At 32.5% G+C, this 19,212-nt stretch overlaps 1 protein-coding gene across 3 annotated transcripts in view; it reads right to left on the bottom strand.

Moving 5' to 3' along the window:
• LOC130448530 (optomotor-blind protein) overlaps nt 1-19,212 on the bottom strand; it is a 134,785-nt gene that overhangs the window by 85,638 nt on the left and 29,935 nt on the right. For 2 of the 3 annotated variants that reach the window (XM_056785941.1, XM_056785945.1), the window contains exons 2-3: nt 6,744-6,857; nt 2,275-2,428 (exon numbers count right to left, since the gene is read on the bottom strand). In XM_056785941.1, coding sequence (XP_056641919.1) covers nt 2,275-2,428; nt 6,744-6,857 — 268 coding nt within the window. Of the gene's footprint in view, nt 1-2,274; nt 2,429-6,743; nt 6,858-6,903; nt 7,018-19,212 lie in introns of all 3 variants that reach the window. The other variant, XM_056785956.1, reaches the window with a different exon arrangement.

Genomic DNA, 19,212 nt, shown 5'->3' with positions numbered 1-19,212 from the left:
GTCTTTAGCATGTCGTTGTCTTCCTAATCGATGTGGATTTAAACTTATCTTTGTGATACACAATGTCGGTTGTACCCCTTCAGGATGGCTGGAAATTTCATCTCAAATCTCAAGTTAGAATTGATTGTTTGATAAGCATAAAATCAAGTCAACAAATTTTCAATTGAATTTTGATTAATCGCGATATGAAAAAAGCAACGCTGGTCAATGGAAATAGTGACTCCATCCGTATGAGACAACCTCAGACCTTATACATCTCGGTTTGCGATGGAAACGTTGAACGAATTGGTTTGGGAAACACTGGAACATCCTTTTTATAGTTCCGATTTATAACCATGAGACTATTATTTATTTGGCAGTTGGCGGACTGCGATTCGAAAAGATGGGAACAGATTTTACGGAAAAATTTGGGAAAATGTGTAAACAACTTATAGACATTAAAAACCAACCAAAACTCGCACTTCTTGTATCTCTGATAGTATAAAAGTTTACTGGCCAGTTATAAAGTTAACACTTGAATTTAAATCATCGACGATTCAAAAGAAAAGTTCCATTTTTAATTTTATGTTTGTGAGAAGCCCTTAATTCCGAAGATTTTATTGATAAATTATGTTTTTTATCACCACCACTGGTGGTCTTCGGTAATTAAACTGTACATTAAGGACTTTAAGTCCAAATACCTGACTAATTACGCCGTTTTTTATAGATTTTAAAAAAGATAACAAGCAGATCTTCACTATCGAATTATAGTCCGGTCTTTAATAAATTTTTTAAATAAGTAACTCGACTTTCTATTCCATTTATTATATTACGAGTACGAGAATTGCTAGTCAAGTTTTAAAATATATAAATTGGAGATGGCTTTATTGATAAGAAGGAATCATTGGGTACCAAACAAGGACTGTACGGCGGATGAATCATCAAATCGATGTTTTGACTGTTGTACAACCTTCTCGTCGAAACGATGTGTGATGCTACCATAAGAAACGATACGTTCCGAATAGTTTATCGTATTACTTGGGCATTATTTATAGCTGCTGCATATCTTTTCCAACCAAATCTATAACTTGAAGATCGCCAGTGAATGGGTAGCTGAGTTAGATAGGAGTAGACATCAAGTTTCGTAATCTATTATCGATAATATCTTCCTTACATCCATTGCAGCTTGTATATTATGAATTGAGCAGTAATGGAAAACGGAAATTCCTTGGAACTCACTAGGAAACATGAGAAACACAACGTAAAGACGAATTGTGGTATAAAAGGCTTGGAATGCAAGCATGAAAAGCTTCAGGTAGGTACTAGGAGTTGAACAGTGATTAGTAGAAAGCTCAAGAGTCCACAAGAACTGTTCAAAGATTGGGGTGAAGATAGGAAATAATATATAATGGCAACAAAAATTTCAATAAACTGTTAACACAAATACTGGATTCACAATTGGTAAGACATATCGTACATGGCCTCTACAAAGGATGATTATTGGAGAAAAGGGATAAGTTTAAATTGATCTGGAACATAATAGAGAACGAAGCAATACCTAATAGTAGTACCAAGATGTTACATAGAAATGTAAGTTTGAGAATTGCTACTTTTGGCTGCTAAGGAGCAAGACAATCCCAATAGAAAATTGAATTTGAATCACAACACTTTTGAATTGGTGATTTGTTTATAATATATTCCTTGCAACAGCTTATTTGACAGGTTGCACATGGTTTTCATCTTCAAATTCTGTACCAAACGCAAATTCTTCCGCCCGAATTATTTTGTACAAATGACATTTTTTTTTGGTATGTTTGAGTCTCTAACTTTATTAATATTCTCGTCAGTACTACAACCGAATCGTGACATTTTGAAATACTACACGTCAAAATCGAAATAAATCCATGGCCGCGTGATGGTATATTGATATTCAGTTATATTGTTGTTCTGATTGGTTGTCTTCAATCAGATGACTTGGTATCTTCTGAAGCGAAAAATTTTCTCTATAACAAAACTAAGAAAATCAGTTTCAGTTGACGTTTGTTTAAATAGCGCGGATCTATGAGTCCTGACACAAAGTTAAACACCGAGTGGTATAAATATAAATTCAAAGAAAGTTCACTAGGATCCCTTATTTGGGCTGCCGGCACGCCCTTAGGCGGAGCGATTTGGTTATAAATGAAATGTGTTGTACAATAAACACATCTTGAATTAACTACATAAAAGTCAATTTTCTTCTTGTCTGATTCAATTATAATAATTTTTTTTTTTTAAATAAATTGAAAAAATACTTACGAAACCGTGTTTATCCGATATATTATTGGTTAGTTTGAGTTTGTGGAAAGATACAACTTTCTGCATCCATTGTTCGCCGGTCGAGGGACTATCCGGGTGGATGTACATCCTTTTAGGCATTTCGGGATCGGCTTTTCCGGCTACCATCCATCGGCTATAACAATTAAAACAATTCTAGAAAAAAACACCCAAAGAAAAATTTATCCGAAACGAATTTATTAGGATATGGACCTTTGAAGTAGTCTTAACGATGATTTTGAATCAAATTTTGTTTATTCTTTTATTTATTAATGTAATAGTTTCTTAAAATTTGATTTAAAATCACTTTCTTCATTAAATATTCCATTAAACGATATACGAATGATTTTAATCGACGTTGAACATTTGAAGTGAATTATTTTGACTAAAAAAGTGAAAATTTAGACGTCATATCTAATGATAAAAATCGTGATATTATGGATTATGCTGAAACAACCAAATTTGAACAGAATTGGTGATTGCTGAAGAAGAAAATGGCAAAAAAGAAGAGAGAAGTTCTAGTTACAGCTGCTCATGGAAAATTTGGAGTCAGATTGATAGAAGCTGCAAGAAAATTTGTAAGAAACATTTTTTAGAAATAAAGAAAATCGGCACCCAAATATTATGAAAAGCAGCACATGGAACAAAAATCAAAACTCAAAAGTCTCATCAACAACAAGTTTTTTTCATTCTTCTAACCCATATGCGACCGTTTTTTATTGATTTGTAATAAGTTTTTTGTCTCCATGACCTTGCCTGCAAATGGAACGGCCTTTGTCTTCTTTGGAGCTGGTTTTTCCTTTTAAGTCCATAGTGTGGATAGTTTTGATTGAAAATGTGAAAATTTAGACGTCAAATCTAACGATGAAGATCGTGCTATAACAGATTATGTTAAAATAACCATATTTGAGCAGGATTGGTGATTGCTGAAGAAGAAACTGGTAAAAGTGAAGAGAGAAGTTCTGGTTACAGCTGCTCATGGAAAATTGGGAGTCAGATAGATAAAGGCTGCAAGAAAATTCAAAATCTGTAAGAAACATCTAAATAACATCGTTTAGAATTAAAGAAAATCGGCACACAAATATTATGAAAAGCAGCACATGGAACAAAAATCAAAACTCAAAAATCTCATTGACAATAAGTTTTTTTTTCATTCTTCTAACCCAAATGAGACCGTTTTTTATTGTTTTTTATCTCCATAACCTTGCCTGCAAATGGAACGGTCTTTGTCTTCTTTGGAGCTGGTTTTTCTTTTTTAAGTCCATTGTGTGGATAGTTTTGATTGAAAATGTGAAAATTTAGACGTCAAATCTAACGATGAAGATCGTGCTATAACAGATTATGTTAAAATAACCATATTTGAGCAGGATTGGTAATTGCTGAAGAAGAAACTGGTAAAAGTGAAGAGAGTTTTGGTTACAGCTACTCATGGAAAGTCAGATTGATAAAAGCTGCGAGCAAATTCAAAATCTATAAGAAACATCCCAAATGCGACCGTTTTTGCTTGATTTCTTCGCTCAAAAGTTGCAATAAGTTTTTCGACGCCATGACCTTGCCTACAGATGGAACAATCTTTGTCTTCTTTATAGCTGATTTTTCCTCTTTAAGTCTATTGTGTGGATTGTTTTTTTTTTTCGGGTGTGAAGTGGTGGACCCACGTTCCATCCATGATTATGGAACAGCGCAAACATTGGGTTTCATTTCTGTGACATATTTTAAACACTCGATGGAAACATCTTCAAAACGCGTACAGTATTCCCGTGTCCAAATTTTCAGTTAATATTCTTGAAATGACTTTTATGTCTGCTAGCTCCTACACTTCCAGTCGACGATCATCCAGTGGATTTTCTTCAACATTTATGTTGTCGTCTCTTCATTTGGTCGACTGCTGGTCTTCGCAGGTCGTGCAGTCTCGTCGAAACTCCACTACCCAATATTTGTTGTTGTTACGGTTGGCGTAGTCGTTCTTCAGCATACATTTGTCCTTCTAGAAATTCTGTAACCGCCATATATATGATTTACCCAGATATGGCAACTGCTCATTATGCAAAGGACGTTGTGGAAGTTTTCGTAGAATTGAATGTTCCTAATATGCCTTAACTGAATATAAACGATTTTGGAAAACTTTGAATCGACACGTTTAATTTTTATTTGACCAATCTCATAAATTTTCAATGGGATTTATATCAGGGCTATTTGCCGGCTACTGTAAAGTTTTGTGGGAACCATTGTTGAATGATGTGGGGTGTGTGGACAGGTCAATTATCATTAAGACCTAGATGAACTCCCAGTCTTCTGATAGACCAGCCATCTTCCCATTAGACAATAATAGCTGCTTTCTGAATTTTAATTAACCGAGGTAGCATTAAGCACAAGTCAGCTGAACTTAAATTAATTACTGATTCATCTGTCACTGACAATCAGTTTTAAAACTTTTAGGTCTCGTACAGAATAGTTTAGAAGCCAGCTTTTAGTGGCAATTTCTTCTTGAAGAAAACATTATTTAGGTAAAGTATGACAGGGTTATTGTTATATTTAACCTAGCTGTTAAGAATTGATTCCAGGCGAATTTATTCGGAAAATATTTAAAAATATCACGTTTGTCCACTATGTACAGTTGAACATATCTTCAAAGGTCACATAAGTACATTCTATGATGTTAATTTTGAAATTTGAGTCATGCAATTGACTGTTTTTTATATATAGAAGATACGAGTACATTTTTTTCCTTACATGCAAAACATTAATTCTAATCGCTACTAACTACTGGATGTATATGGAAATTAAATGTTTTCAAGTGAAGAAATAACAATATTGAACATAGTTTCTTACTATTTACATAACAAAATCAATTTTCACGTTAATACCATTCACCTTAAGTGTATAATAACGGAAGGTCGTTAACATTTTTTTCGACGGGAACGCTGTTATTGAAATGTTGTTATTTCTTCAGGTTTCTACTGTTCAAAACGCATGCTTCGTGCTTTTTTTATATCACACCAGTAAGGGCCGTTTTTATTTAAAATAAAAAAAACACACCCCGATTGGAATAAAACCCCGAGCTACACAAACCAGTACCGCAAAGCAAACCAATTCATATAAATAATATCGAAAAATTTCTTATTTGTTATTAACGTTATCAAATACGTTATTTTTCTTTTTATTTTTGTATTTTTGAGACGATACACTCGAGATTTCTCACCATTTCTTTTTTGGTAGTCTACCTTTGTGTGTTTGTTTCTGTATTTTCGCCTATACTTCTCGTTTCGTTTTCTTTTAATATGATTTCTTTAGCATTTTCAAATCCATCCTGAATTCCCAGTTTTTTATTCGTTTTATTTTCAAATTCGTTGTTTTTAAGTCTTTCATTCCAGTCGTGTTCTCATTCTGTTCATTATAATATCAAACAATGTTGTGCTAAGACTATCTTCCTGCTTTAACCAGGTCTTCTGTACTCCTTTATACATTTTTCTTGTTTTAATCCTTTTTTTAATCCTTAATTCAATATTAAGTATCTTCTGCATTGTTCTGTTGTTATTTTAAGCCAAATTGTTGTTTTAAAATCTTCGATATCATTCTAATTAATTAGTATTATTGTTTTAATCCCTTAGAAGTACTCAATTTTCCTTACTTACGGGGGTAGAACAAATTTTAGTGAACTATTTTTCCTTTCTTGTTCATGTATATTGGCATGAGTTAAATAGTGCCACCCTCGTATTTAGTTATTAAACGGAAATAAGAAAAAGGTTATTTGATGAACCAGGTAGTAGGGCAATGGGGTGTAAAGATCATCCCCTCGATTTTGTTATCATTTTTGACGAAGTTTCTCTTTGATTTGAAGCTTCTTTTAGTATTTTCATTAAAAATGTTTGGAAATATGATTTTAGAAAAAAAAAGGTTCAAACAAAAATTGAAGCTCATAAAAATCTCTTTAAAAAATGTTATATACAGTTTTTACGTAAACCTAATATCTTGGATGTTATGACCCCAAATATCTCGACAGGAGCCAAAATTTTACTTCCCGTCAGAGATATTTGGGGTCATAACATCCAAAAGATCAGGTTTACGTAAAAACTGTATATAACCTTTTTTATAGAGCTTTTTATGAGCTTAATTTTTTATTTTCTACTTTTTTCTGTAAAATGAATATTTTCGGAGATATTTTGTTTGAAAAAGGCTGGGGGGAAAACGAAGTTTTTTTTGTATAAATCTTTTTTGGGGATTTTCGTTTTTTAATCAAGGTAGAGCTTTGACGGAATTTTGAGCGAAATAAGGGAGTTAATATTTCGAAACTTTCACCCGAACTTTATACTACGAGGTATAGTCAAAATATTATTTAAATATTTCGTTACATAGAGTCGTTTCGGTTGGTATTGCTTTGATAGTACGAGTTCGTGAATTCGGTTTTTGGATAATATTTTTTTTTCTTTTTAATTTTTTTAATTTCTAACCTGTTATGGAATTTATATCTACAATCATCAGCGGCAACGATGTCCATTAAAAGTATGTATTTGGATTTTTTGTCTAGGCCCGAAACGCGTACTTTGTAAGCAGGAAACATGCGCCTGAAACAATTTTGATATGTCAGAAGTTATTCTTATAAATATTCACCTGTTGTGAAACTTGTATCGATAGTCGTCTGCAGCAACGATGTCTAATAATAAGATATATTTCGCCTTCAGGTCTAAACCTGAAACTCGAAACTTCATTTGCGGAAACATTTGCCTAGAAAGATTATTTAATAAATATACACAAAAAAAAAACATAAATATTCATGAATAGATACAGATACAAACATAGATTTAGACACTTGTTGTTGCCAATAATTTTTTATACCCTTTTGAACATCAGAGGATGCCAAAAACGTCATTTTGGATATCGGCAGATATTATACAAAGATATTCAGAAGATTTAGTAAATTCTATACTTGTGGCATTATAATATAATTTTTTTTCAAAAAACAATAAAAATTCGACAAAAATCAGATTAAGTTACAAGGCTGAAATTGTTCACCGTGCTTCTAGTCTTCCGTCTCTTTTAATGGACCTAATGAATAATAGTCACGTGGCGACAAATCGGGGCTATAAAGAGGGTGTTTTAGTGTTTCCTAACCCAATTCGTTCAACGTTTTCATCGTAGTACCGAGCTGTATATGGTCACACATATTGGAATATCGCTTAGTTTTGATCTACAGATGTTTTTAGGAGGTTAGGAGAAAATTAACCCCAACTACTTCATTTTACGCGTTACTTTCTATAGTGGTGTAGTCTAGTCTCGTCTGTGTGTGAATATTTGTAAACCATTTTCAAAGAAGATCAAAGACCGTTCCATCTGCAGGCAAGATCATTGCGTCGATTTTTCGCGAATTTACTCAAAAGTACTTAAACTGAAGCCTTATCATTCAGTATATATTGTAAATCACAGCATCGGTCTCCCAAAATTAGTCATAGACCAGTCTAATATCCAGTTTATGACACTAAACTTTTCGAGCGTTAATTCGAAAGAACCGGTTTATTTTCAACCACCCTCGTATAAAAAAATCTTTATCTGTTGCATATACGTATAGAAAATACAAAATATTTGTGACAAAACAGCCAACTATTATTCAAAATCATCAATTTCAACTTCAATACACCATACAGAAAGATTTTGCAGGATTCTAAATTCCCTTGGGTTCCCAAAGGATCAAAAACTTTTTTAATACTTCCGTGATACTAACAGGAGTCTTACACAAGGACCAAAAAGTCGAATTTCTATTTTTTTTTCAATAACTAAAATGAAAAAAAAAATAAAAATGCATAATATTGACAATTGATTTCGGAAAAACTGTTTTTAAGTACATAAAAAGGAAATTTTCTTTGAACGACTAACGTTGAGCCTCATAAATGTTTCACCCTTTTCACTTTATTAAGAAGAATGTAAGTACCAGTACATATGAGGGTGTAGGGGCAAAAAATTTGTACAAACTGTTACTCTACGAAACGAACTACTTAATTTCTCGGTCTTGGAATCAAAAACCAATTAGTTACAAGGTAAGTCACGAAATTAGGCTACCCGCTACATAGGTGAACTGATCCCTTTACCACTGACGGAGAGCGTGCCGAGACGCACCCGGTTAATTATCGGAAATAGGACCTTGGGATTTTTTTAATTCAAATTAATGTTAGATAAGCCAAAAGTTTATCTCAAATAGCTCCTTACTCAGTGATAATCTGTCAAAATGGCTAACGTATTAAATGTGTTAATATAAATCATTCTAAAAACGTTTTGATAGTTGTATAATTTATAGTATATCCTCTGGTTGTAAAGAAACTTGATTATCCAAAATATCAAGGTCAGAGAGGCAAATCCAGCAGAACATGTCGAGCGGAGGTTGAGAATGGTGCAAAAACGTGGTCCTTGAGAAGGTTCTATCGGAAGAAATTACATGATTGTGCGAGCTGTCTCTCCATGCTCCAAAATGAACATTAAGGTACTCCTACAAACATAACGCGTAGTGGGGCAAGGACTCGCGCGGGTATTGGATTGTTTTCCATTTGCCCACGTAAATCTTCGGGCATTTCCAGATAACGTGCTAAAAAAAACGGATCCACGAGATCTTCTGCATGGATATCTGTCCACACAAACGCCCTGGGCAGGGTTAATCCTTGTTCAATGAAGACGTGAAGATTCTGTCTTTATCCGACGACAATCTGGAATGCTGGAGCTCTGGAACTTATGTCGATTTTTCCGACTTCTGTATGATATTGACATTATTAATTTTTCATTTTATTATCCAAAACAACATCTTTTGATGTCTATTTCAATATAATTAATTGAAAAGATGTAATTTATCATAGCTGATACAAAAAACAAATTTTTAAAATTATAAGATATGGAATAAATCATTTCAAATCAAAATATTTCCTGTTATTCGTCTTCGTGTAATTTTTATCAGGAGGTCGAAGAAGTCGCAGGGTTGAAAGGTTAGTACGTGCATTATCTACAGATGAAGGTAATATGACACTGGATCGTAAAAAAGGGACTGTCTAAGATAGGTCAAATTTATTTCTAGGGATGTTTGTTGTTTTCATAACCCATTTAGATCTAGTGATAAGAAAAATTTTTTATTTTTCCACATCTGTTGCTTGTCTTAGTTTCATATAAATAGAACGTCTATCTAACCACTCGAAAAGAACTAAATTTTAATGTCTCCATCGCTTTTGTTTGAATGAATGTTTGAAGGTACGTAATGCACTCCATGTCTTGTTAACCTAACATAAAAATAAACGTTTGTATCAAAAAAACTCAACCCTTCAGCTTTGCGAACAATAAATAGTCGGACAGGGTCAGATCGAAGCTATACGGTGGGTGTTCATCCTTTGAGAAACAAATTTCTTTGACCAAAACACAAAATTTTCCTTTTTCTTAATGAGCTGCATTAATCTAGATCTGTTATACTCTTTTTCTTATATTTTGGGTTTGATAGAAGAACTTCCAGAGGGACAAATGTATCCTGAATATCCTGTCAAATAAGACCGTCGTGGTTAATGATTCCCAAACAATTAGAAGGCCTTCATTTGAATCTAAACCTAACCAAAGCAGATCTTTAAGAATATGAGAGAATTTACCATTTTTATTTATTAATTCATCACTACAAATAATATTTTTACTAAAACTGAAAAGACGGATAGGACAATGTTGATCCTGCAGCTGAGGATGAAACTATTCCCAAGGCATGATAAAATGAGCTAGTACCCGAAAAATCGATGGTGTAAACCTCAAAAGAAAAATTGTGCATCAAATTTGACGACGTAGCTACAGCGCTAAAAGTTCAAAATGGACTTTAATTCAAAAGAAGATATCTTACAGAAATGAGGAAGGACTCGAAAAATCGATGGTGGAAACTTTGAAAGGAAAATTATGCATCAAATTTGACGACGTAGCTACAGCGCTAAAAGTTCAAAATGGACTTTAATTCAAAAGAAGATATCTTACAGAAATGAGGAAGGACTCGAAAAATCGATGGTGGAAACTTTGAAAGGAAAATTATGCATCAAATTTGACGACGTAGCTACAGCCGTAAGACTTCGTAGTGTGAGAAACCATCAGCAATGTTCTATCAATTCAGAACATACACAGAAAATTAAAATGTGTAGAGAAACTGGTACCATTCTGGTATTCGAAAAAATTTGAAACAAAGATGCAGTTTATCACCAACATTAATCAATATATACATTCAAGAAGCTCTGAGTAGTTGGAAAACCAAAATTACGAGAAAGGGAATTTAGATAGAGGATGATAATTGCAACGAGGACGATGCAGATTATATGCTGGGAAAATTGAATGACGAATATACAAAATAGAGCTTGATGAATATGAATATGACAAAAACAGAATATGACAGATAGAAAGCACACAAGAAGACCATTAACTAGGTGGCTGAAGGAAGCATTGATGTATCAACCGCGGAATAGAAGAAGAGGAGGAAGATACTCAAGGATCTGGAAGGAAGAGATCGAACAGACCACCGAGAACAACTTTTTATATTTTTTTTTTATTTGAGCTTCTCATTTCCTTGGTGGACTTCCAAGGAGTAAGCAGATTGAGGCCTTTGAATCAATCTCAAGCGATAACGATTTTCTGCATAATAATGTGCGAGCTTAAGAAAGATGTTTTGGTCAATAAATTATGAAGTTTCATATATTTTTTTCTCAATTTTACTCAACCTAAAATAAAATTCAGTTGTCAACAACATTAGGGTTGTTTCCTTTTTGAAACTATTCCATGTTGTAGATGTTTTGATCTTCAATTCGATGCAAAACTTCATTCTAGGTGAAGAAATTAACTAAATCGTGAAAGAAATTATGAATTTTCCTCTCCCAATACATTTCCTGATATTGTTTTATTCTATTCTTGAGATTTTCAACCAAATATTAAGGCAATTATAACCAAAAATTAACTAATTACCTAAAATCTAATAGATAATTATGAAATTTCAATTATTTTATCGACAATTTTATCTAATTTTATATTTTAAATTAAATATGGTGTCCGATTAATACCTGACGTCTAGTTTCATGTTCAGGATCCATAGGTAAATTTTTTTAACCACGTTTCGTATTATATCCTTTATCCTTGTATAATCATTTATCCTTAAACAGACTTCTAGTAAGGTCTGAATTCGCTGGAAACGCGTTATACAAATATAGATATCACAATAATGGCGATATTCGGTCTCCCCTTCAATTTTTCGACAGCTGCCTTATAATCCATCATAGGCCCTTTTTATAGGGTGCAAATAAAAACGTGGATCTCAGTTTTACATTTATCATTTTTGGTACGGGCGTCGCTTCAAATATTTTGGCAGATGGTTAGTTACTGAATCACTTTTATAGTCTGTTTGGAAAATTCTGAAATCTTCGTCGCCAAATATTGTTCATCAGGAGCTTCGTTGATGGAGATTTAGTTTTTTTTTAGACTTTTTTGGAATCTCTTAAACAAAATTTGATATTAAATACCATCGACTGATAATCATGTGGGAGATGAGGTGCGTTTCCTTCTGATATGTCATTTTGACATTTTATACGCGCCTCTTAATATTAATAAGGGTGTATAAACTCTTCAAATTGAACGAAATTACAATAAATAAGTGATTTTTTTTAGTAATTTAAAAAGAAAAGAATTGACAACTGCCCTTTTAAAATTAATAATATTTTATGGTTTAGAAAAGACGAAATACCATAAATCATACCACAAACGGTAAGTCAGAGGAAACCAGCATATAAATATTCGTATTTGGTTTAACAGGAACGTATCGAGCCCAATATAACGATTTATAATAATAATTTCAGCATAGTAAATGATGATATAAAAGAATTAGTTTCAGGGTGGTTGTTAGATTTATGGGGTAGTTAATTCAATTTATAGGAAACGGAATTTGATTAACAAACATGTATTCAACTTTTTACCATTATATTCAAAGTAAAATTCGTTCGCAAAAATCAAATACGTACGCTTTTCAAGACTAATTGCATAGAAGCTTTAGTCAGACGTTCTGAAAAGTGTATGAAAATAAAAAGAGAATATTTTCCACAATAATAACATTCTAATTTTTCTTGAGTCTATACACTGGAAGTTCAGTGAGTCCGGTCGTTAACGATATATACAGTGGCGCCCGTTAGTCGGGTCTCAGCGGGAGGTTGAACGTCTTAACCTCACATTAACATAACACCTGAACTACTTCGTGTCTGTCAAATATTTACCTTAAGTTACTGCATCTTAAAGACGGTAATCGGTTATCGGGATACCTTTACGATGGTATCTACCTTTGAATATTGCGGCTCGAGCCAATTATTGTGCTGGCGCCTAAATTCCAATGTACAAAGTCTAACATAAGGGATTAATTTTTTTTCCTAAGCAAATTGGATATACGTTAAATATTATATACAGATTAAAATCTTGTATATAAGTTTTTATGGACTTTATAGAAGATAGTGAAAGAAAAATAGTTTTACGTTACGTTTCAATCTGTTTTTTACTAGATTTTAGTATAAACACCCAAAAAAAAAACACAAAAACATAGAAAAATATAAATAAGTAAATTATTATTGATTATAAGTTATTTTCTGTTAAACTCTTTTAGTATTTTTTTCTTATTTATAACTCAATTAATCAAACAGCACATAAATATTCAATTTCTATTATAATTTACCTCATTTTTTGCTTTATACGAGGAAAAACAAAAAAAATTGTAAGATATAATCCCAATCACCCTGTAGAATGTAATAATTTTCTAAGTATATCAAATCACGGACAATACAAGGATAAAATAAAATCTCAGTTACGTTTATTTTACTTACACGAGAATTGCTAGTTGAAATTTTTGAAATATGCCAACACTCATGTGTCAAATGTCAAATCTGTCATAAAGTTTGACATTTTTAATTGAACAGAAAAGAAAAGGTTTGAACAAACTCTACTGACGTTGTAAAGTTGATTTTTTTTCACTAATTAGTATATTCTCTATCATTAACGTTTCTTCTCTCTGTTTATATATAATGATACATAAATAGCCGAAGTGTACAGATAATTGGAAAGCATCGTTTTTCTCACCTATCTAACCTAACATATCATTAAGGAATCATTCTTCGAATACAGTAATTTTATATGCATCAGCTTACGAGATCACGATTCATGAGAAAATCAACATAAAAAAAAACCATAAATAATTGATGGTCCGGTATTTAACACCCAACGATATATTTGAAGTTGATCCACAATGGGAAAAAACAAATAAAAAGAAAAGTGTCATTGATTATTGTATATCAAGTATCTTGCAATGATTTTAAATGATAGGACAAACATCTTAGTATTTGGAAAATAGATTAAAAGCTCATCAAATCAATAATTAGAAATAAAACTACATTAAGAAACCAAAAAGACATACTTTCAATTATTAAAATTGAATGTATGTATAAATTTTTTAAACAGAAACAAAAAAAGAGAATTGTCGAATGGAGAATCAGAAATATGAAGCTCATCAATTTTCTTTCAATGATCAAGTGAAGCGCCATTATTAAAACTACTCAAATGTTGATAAGAGTAAATTTTTTTCGTAAAAAAAGGTTGTATTGAAAATTATGTATGATATACGTGTTAAAAGTGATTTTATACTGCTGTCCACTAACAATATATTACTTTGGAACTTGTATCATGAATAACTATTCAATCAGGAAATACCTAAAATCAAGACTATTGAACAAAAAAAACATATAGACAGGTCTAATAAGTAGAAATAGAAAGTTATTTATTCATATATTTCTACAACCCCCAACCCCAGTTTAGATATATAAGAATAAGAATGATAATTGTAATGAAGTTGATTTAGTAGTCAAATAAACTAGTAATAATGATATCTATGGAAGCTGTAGTAGTTCAAATGATCTAAAATAAACAAAAACTCAACCCCTGTTTCTTCTTCTTCCTTAAAGGAGATATATACGAGAATAAAAACAAACAAAATGGCGTGATGGAGTCAAAATATGATGATTGTAATGGAAGTCGATAAAGTAGTTCAAATGAACTAACAATAATAAGATCCATGAACGCCGTACTAGTTCAAATGATCTAAAATAAACAAAAACTCGACTCTCGTTTCTTCTTCTCCCTCGGAGGGAATATATACGAGAATAAAAACAAACAAAATGGCGTGATGGAGTCAAAATATGATGATTGTAATGGAAGTCGATAAAGTAGTTCAAATCAACTAACAATAATAAGATCTATGAACGCCGTACTAGTTCAAATGATCTAAAATAAACAAAAACTCGACTCTCGTTTCTTCTTCTCCATTGAAGAAAATATATACGAGAATAAAAACAAACAAAATGGCGTGATGGAGTCAAAATATGATGATTGTAATGGAAGTCGATAAAGTAGTTCAAATCAACTAACAATAATAAGATCTATGAACGCCGTACTAGTTCAAATGATCTAAAATAAACAAAAACTCGACTCTCGTTTCTTCTTCTCCCTCGGAGGGAATATATACGAGAATAAAAACAAACAAAATGGCGTGATGGAGTCAAAATATGATGATTTTAATGGAAGTCGATAAAGTAGTTCAAATGAACTAACAATAATAATATAAATGGAAGCTGTAGTAGTTCAAATGATCTAAAATAAACAAAAACTCGATTCTCGTTTCTTCTTCTCCTTTGAAGGGGATATATACGAGAATAAAAACAAACAAAATGGCGTGATGGAGTCAAAATATGATAATTGTAATGGAAGTCAATCAAGTAGTTCAAATCAACTAACAATAATAAGATCTATGAACGCCGTACTAGTTCAAATGATCTAAAATAAACAAAAACTCGACTCTCGTTTCTTCTTCTCCATTGAAGAAAATATATACGAGAATAAAAACAAACAAAATGGCGTGATGGAGTCAAAATATGATAATTGTAATGGAAGTCAATCAAGTAGTTCAAATCAACTAACAATAATAAGATCTATGAACGCCGTACTAGTTCAAATGATCTAAAATAAACAAAAACTCGACTCTCGTTTCTTCTTCTCCCTCGGAGGGAATATATACGAGAATAAAAACAAACAAAATGGCGTGATGGAGTCAAAATATGATGATTGTAATGGAAGTCGATAAAGTAGTTCAAATGAACTAACAATAATAATATATATGGAAGCTGTAGTAGTTCAAATGATCTAAAATAAACAAAAACTCGATTCTCGTTTCTTCTTCTCCTTTGAAGGGGATATATACGAGAATAAAAACAAACAAAATGGCGTGATGGAGTCAAAATATGATAATTGTAATGGAAGTCAATCAAGTAGTTCAAATCAACTAACAATAATAAGATCTATGAACGCCGTACTAGTTCAAATGATCTAAAATAAACAAAAACTCGACTCTCGTTTCTTCTTCTCCATTGAAGAAAATATATACGAGAATAAAAACAAACAAAATGGCGTGATGGAGTCAAAATATGATAATTGTAATGGAAGTCAATCAAGTAGTTCAAATCAACTAACAATAATAAGATCTATGAACGCCGTACTAGTTCAAATGATCTAAAATAAACAAAAACTCGACTCTCGTTTCTTCTTCTCCCTCGGAGGGAATATATACGAGAATAAAAACAAACAAAATGGCGTGATGGAGTCAAAATATGATGATTGTAATGGAAGTCGATAAAGTAGTTCAAATGAACTAACAATAATAATATATATGGAAGCTGTAGTAGTTCAAATGATCTAAAATAAACAAAAACTCGATTCTCGTTTCTTCTTCTCCTTTGAAGGGGATATATACGAGAATAAAAACAAACAAAATGGCGTGATGGAGTCAAAATATGATAATTGTAATGGAAGTCAATCAAGTAGTTCAAATCAACTAACAATAATAAGATCTATGAACGCCGTACTAGTTCAAATGATCTAAAATAAACAAAAACTCGACTCTCGTTTCTTCTTCTCCCTCGGAGGGAATATATACGAGAATAAAAACAAACAAAATGGCGTGATGGAGTCAAAATATGATGATTTTAATGGAAGTCGATAAAGTAGTTCAAATGAACTAACAATAATAATATAAATGGAAGCTGTAGTAGTTCAAATGATCTAAAATAAACAAAAACTCGATTCTCGTTTCTTCTTCTCCTTTGAAGGGGATATATACGAGAATAAAAACAAACAAAATGGCGTGATGGAGTCAAAATATGACAATTGTAATGGAAGTCGATAAAGTAGTTCAAATGAACTAACAATAATAATATCTATGGAAGCTGTAGTAGTTCAAATGATCCAGAAATAAAGAAAATCATCGAAATAGGTTATGAGAACAGTTTTTATAAAAAAAATGACACTTTCTTAAATTTTGAATAATGATAGATACAAAGTAAATGTTTTAGTACAACCCACGTAACATTCGCTTATAAATGTCACATTTTTTCAAAACAACATGTAATATCCGAATTCGTTATTCATATAAATATAATTAAACGTATTTCTTTCTTTATATTCCGAAAGCACCGACAGAATTCTTCCTGTTAAACATAATAAACGGCAAATATTTCAATATCTAACTAAATTTCTTCAAATATTCCTTTTCATTTCCATCAATTTCACTCGTACACCCTCACGTCGAAGAAAGAATATAAAAATATCTTGGAATTAGATTTAGAAATACCCCAAATATTTCTCGGGGTAGAGTGTTCTCCGCGGTTATTGTCGTATAAATTTCAATATTAACATCGAGTTTTATAGTCTTTGACGCCATTGCATTTTGTATTTTCTCAATTGCTAGATTTATTTCAACAATATATATTAGAAGTAAATCCATATCTTTAAATTCATTCATATTTTTCAGTTAAAAATAGCTCCGATTGTATCTCTGAAATCTATCAAATAATAACTGATGGAATTATCGTAAACGATGTTTTTAAGTGAGAAAAAACTCCTTATAGATCACCTCTTCGTGGTCAAAGATTTAGACGAACTATTTGCTCTTTTTGATCTAGGGTCGTTTGGTACTGAAACCAACCAGCTTTTGGCATATATCACTACTAACAGCCAAACAAAACACTTGTACACTGCTCATAGAATCATCACCACATACTTTCAATACTAAAATCCTGAGAAACTGCGGGTTCCTCATAAATAGCCATGAACTTATCCTTGATCTACGTACGTCTTTCCTGTGCTTTTATACAGCGTGTTCTGGAGTGAAGGAGAAGCTCCACCAAACTTACCAACCAGTACAGCTAGCATGTACCAAAATCTGCTCTATTTATATCTCTTTGGATCTGTAAGCGACCGTCAAGCATTTCTTCGCGAAGGAAGCATTTGGTCTTTCTTTTTTATTACTTCCCAGTATCCTCCCATCAACTCTAGTTGGTTGGAGGTTCAATAGACACCAATCAATCTCCTACGATCTTCTGATTGCTGTTAATATTTCGCTCTTTGCATTCCAGGTCTTGAAGGACTTTGTATTGAAGTTTGTCGATGTATTCTATTGATCTTCAGAGTATTCTGCTTGAGACCACGGTTTCTGGTAGGTTATCTCAATCTAGTGTGTCATGAACATTTTGAAAAAGACATGATCCTGCTATTGGGATCTCCTCGTACTTGTATTTATACAGGTATGCCCAAAAACACCCATCAGGTGGTAGCTACCATAGCCTTGCTGTATGCCCTTATTTACTTTGGAGATTAAACACCCTTGGAGTGAAATAATATGTAGAAGAATCATTGTTTGGAGTACGAAAAGATCATCATCTGAATATAGCCGCTTCAGAAATATATAAAATACATTTCCAAAATCGAATTTATAATTAAATCGATTTCATTCATAAATACTTAATCGATACGATCTTTAGAGAGAGAGAGAAAAAAATACCAACTAACAACGACTCCCATTTCTACAAGTAGGCGTGTACGAAAAAATAACCAAAAAACCATAAATCATCAACGTTCACCTCGTTTACTTCGCCACCAACATGGTTATTTTACTAAAACATATATTAACTCGGGACTATGTATGCTTGTTTTAGATACGTCCTCGTTTCTATGACAGGACGTACCCCGAGGTAATAAACATAATACTGGGTTAAGCATCTACGAGGCGCCTAAAGAAGACGTAAACTTGGTTTCTGCAGCCAGCGCGGAAACGATCTCGCGAGAATGAATTATGGTTATTTTGGAGTTTTTGTTTAGAAAAGGTGCTAAGATAATAAGATATATGATGGTGGTGTAGGTTGAGATTAACGAGATTAAAGATATAAAATACAAGAAAAAAAATCTTATTTTTGCTACACAGAAAATTACGAGAATTTTTAGTTTTCATTCGTGAGTAATATGCTGCTTATCTCTGATTCTATGAATTATTTTAATCCTTCTATCTTTATCGAAGACGCGGTACGTTTTTACTATGAGTGGGTCAAATATAAACCAAAATTTTTTAAGAAACGCGCGACAAATTTATTATTACAACGGTGGCTGCACTGGATGTTAGATTGAAATGTTACAAAGCGTGAAGAACAGTCGGGAACACGTAACCTCACTTTTTAGTGTACTTATAACCAGTGTCTGCGACCTGGTAACTTGACAGAGATGACAAATCTTCTACGAGGTATTTTGTCCTGAAAACTTGACGGAGTAGAAAACCCTACTACGAGATTTATATTTCCTAGAAAATTGACAGAGACGACAAACCTTCCAAGAGGTATATTGCCCTGGAAACTTGACAGCGATAACAAATCTGCTACGAGGTATTTTGTCCTGGAAACTTGACGGAGACGACAAGCATTTTCCGAGGTATTTTGTACTGGAAACTTGACGGAAAAGACAAACCTTCCAAGAGGTATTTTGCCCTGGAAACTTGACAGAGACGACAAACTTTCTACGAGGTATATTGCCCTG

The sequence above is a fragment of the Diorhabda sublineata genome, chromosome 1 (assembly GCF_026230105.1).
Source record: "Diorhabda sublineata isolate icDioSubl1.1 chromosome 1, icDioSubl1.1, whole genome shotgun sequence".
Taxonomy (NCBI): domain Eukaryota; kingdom Metazoa; phylum Arthropoda; class Insecta; order Coleoptera; family Chrysomelidae; genus Diorhabda; species Diorhabda sublineata.
This window is presented reverse-complemented; position numbering and strand designations above follow the sequence as displayed.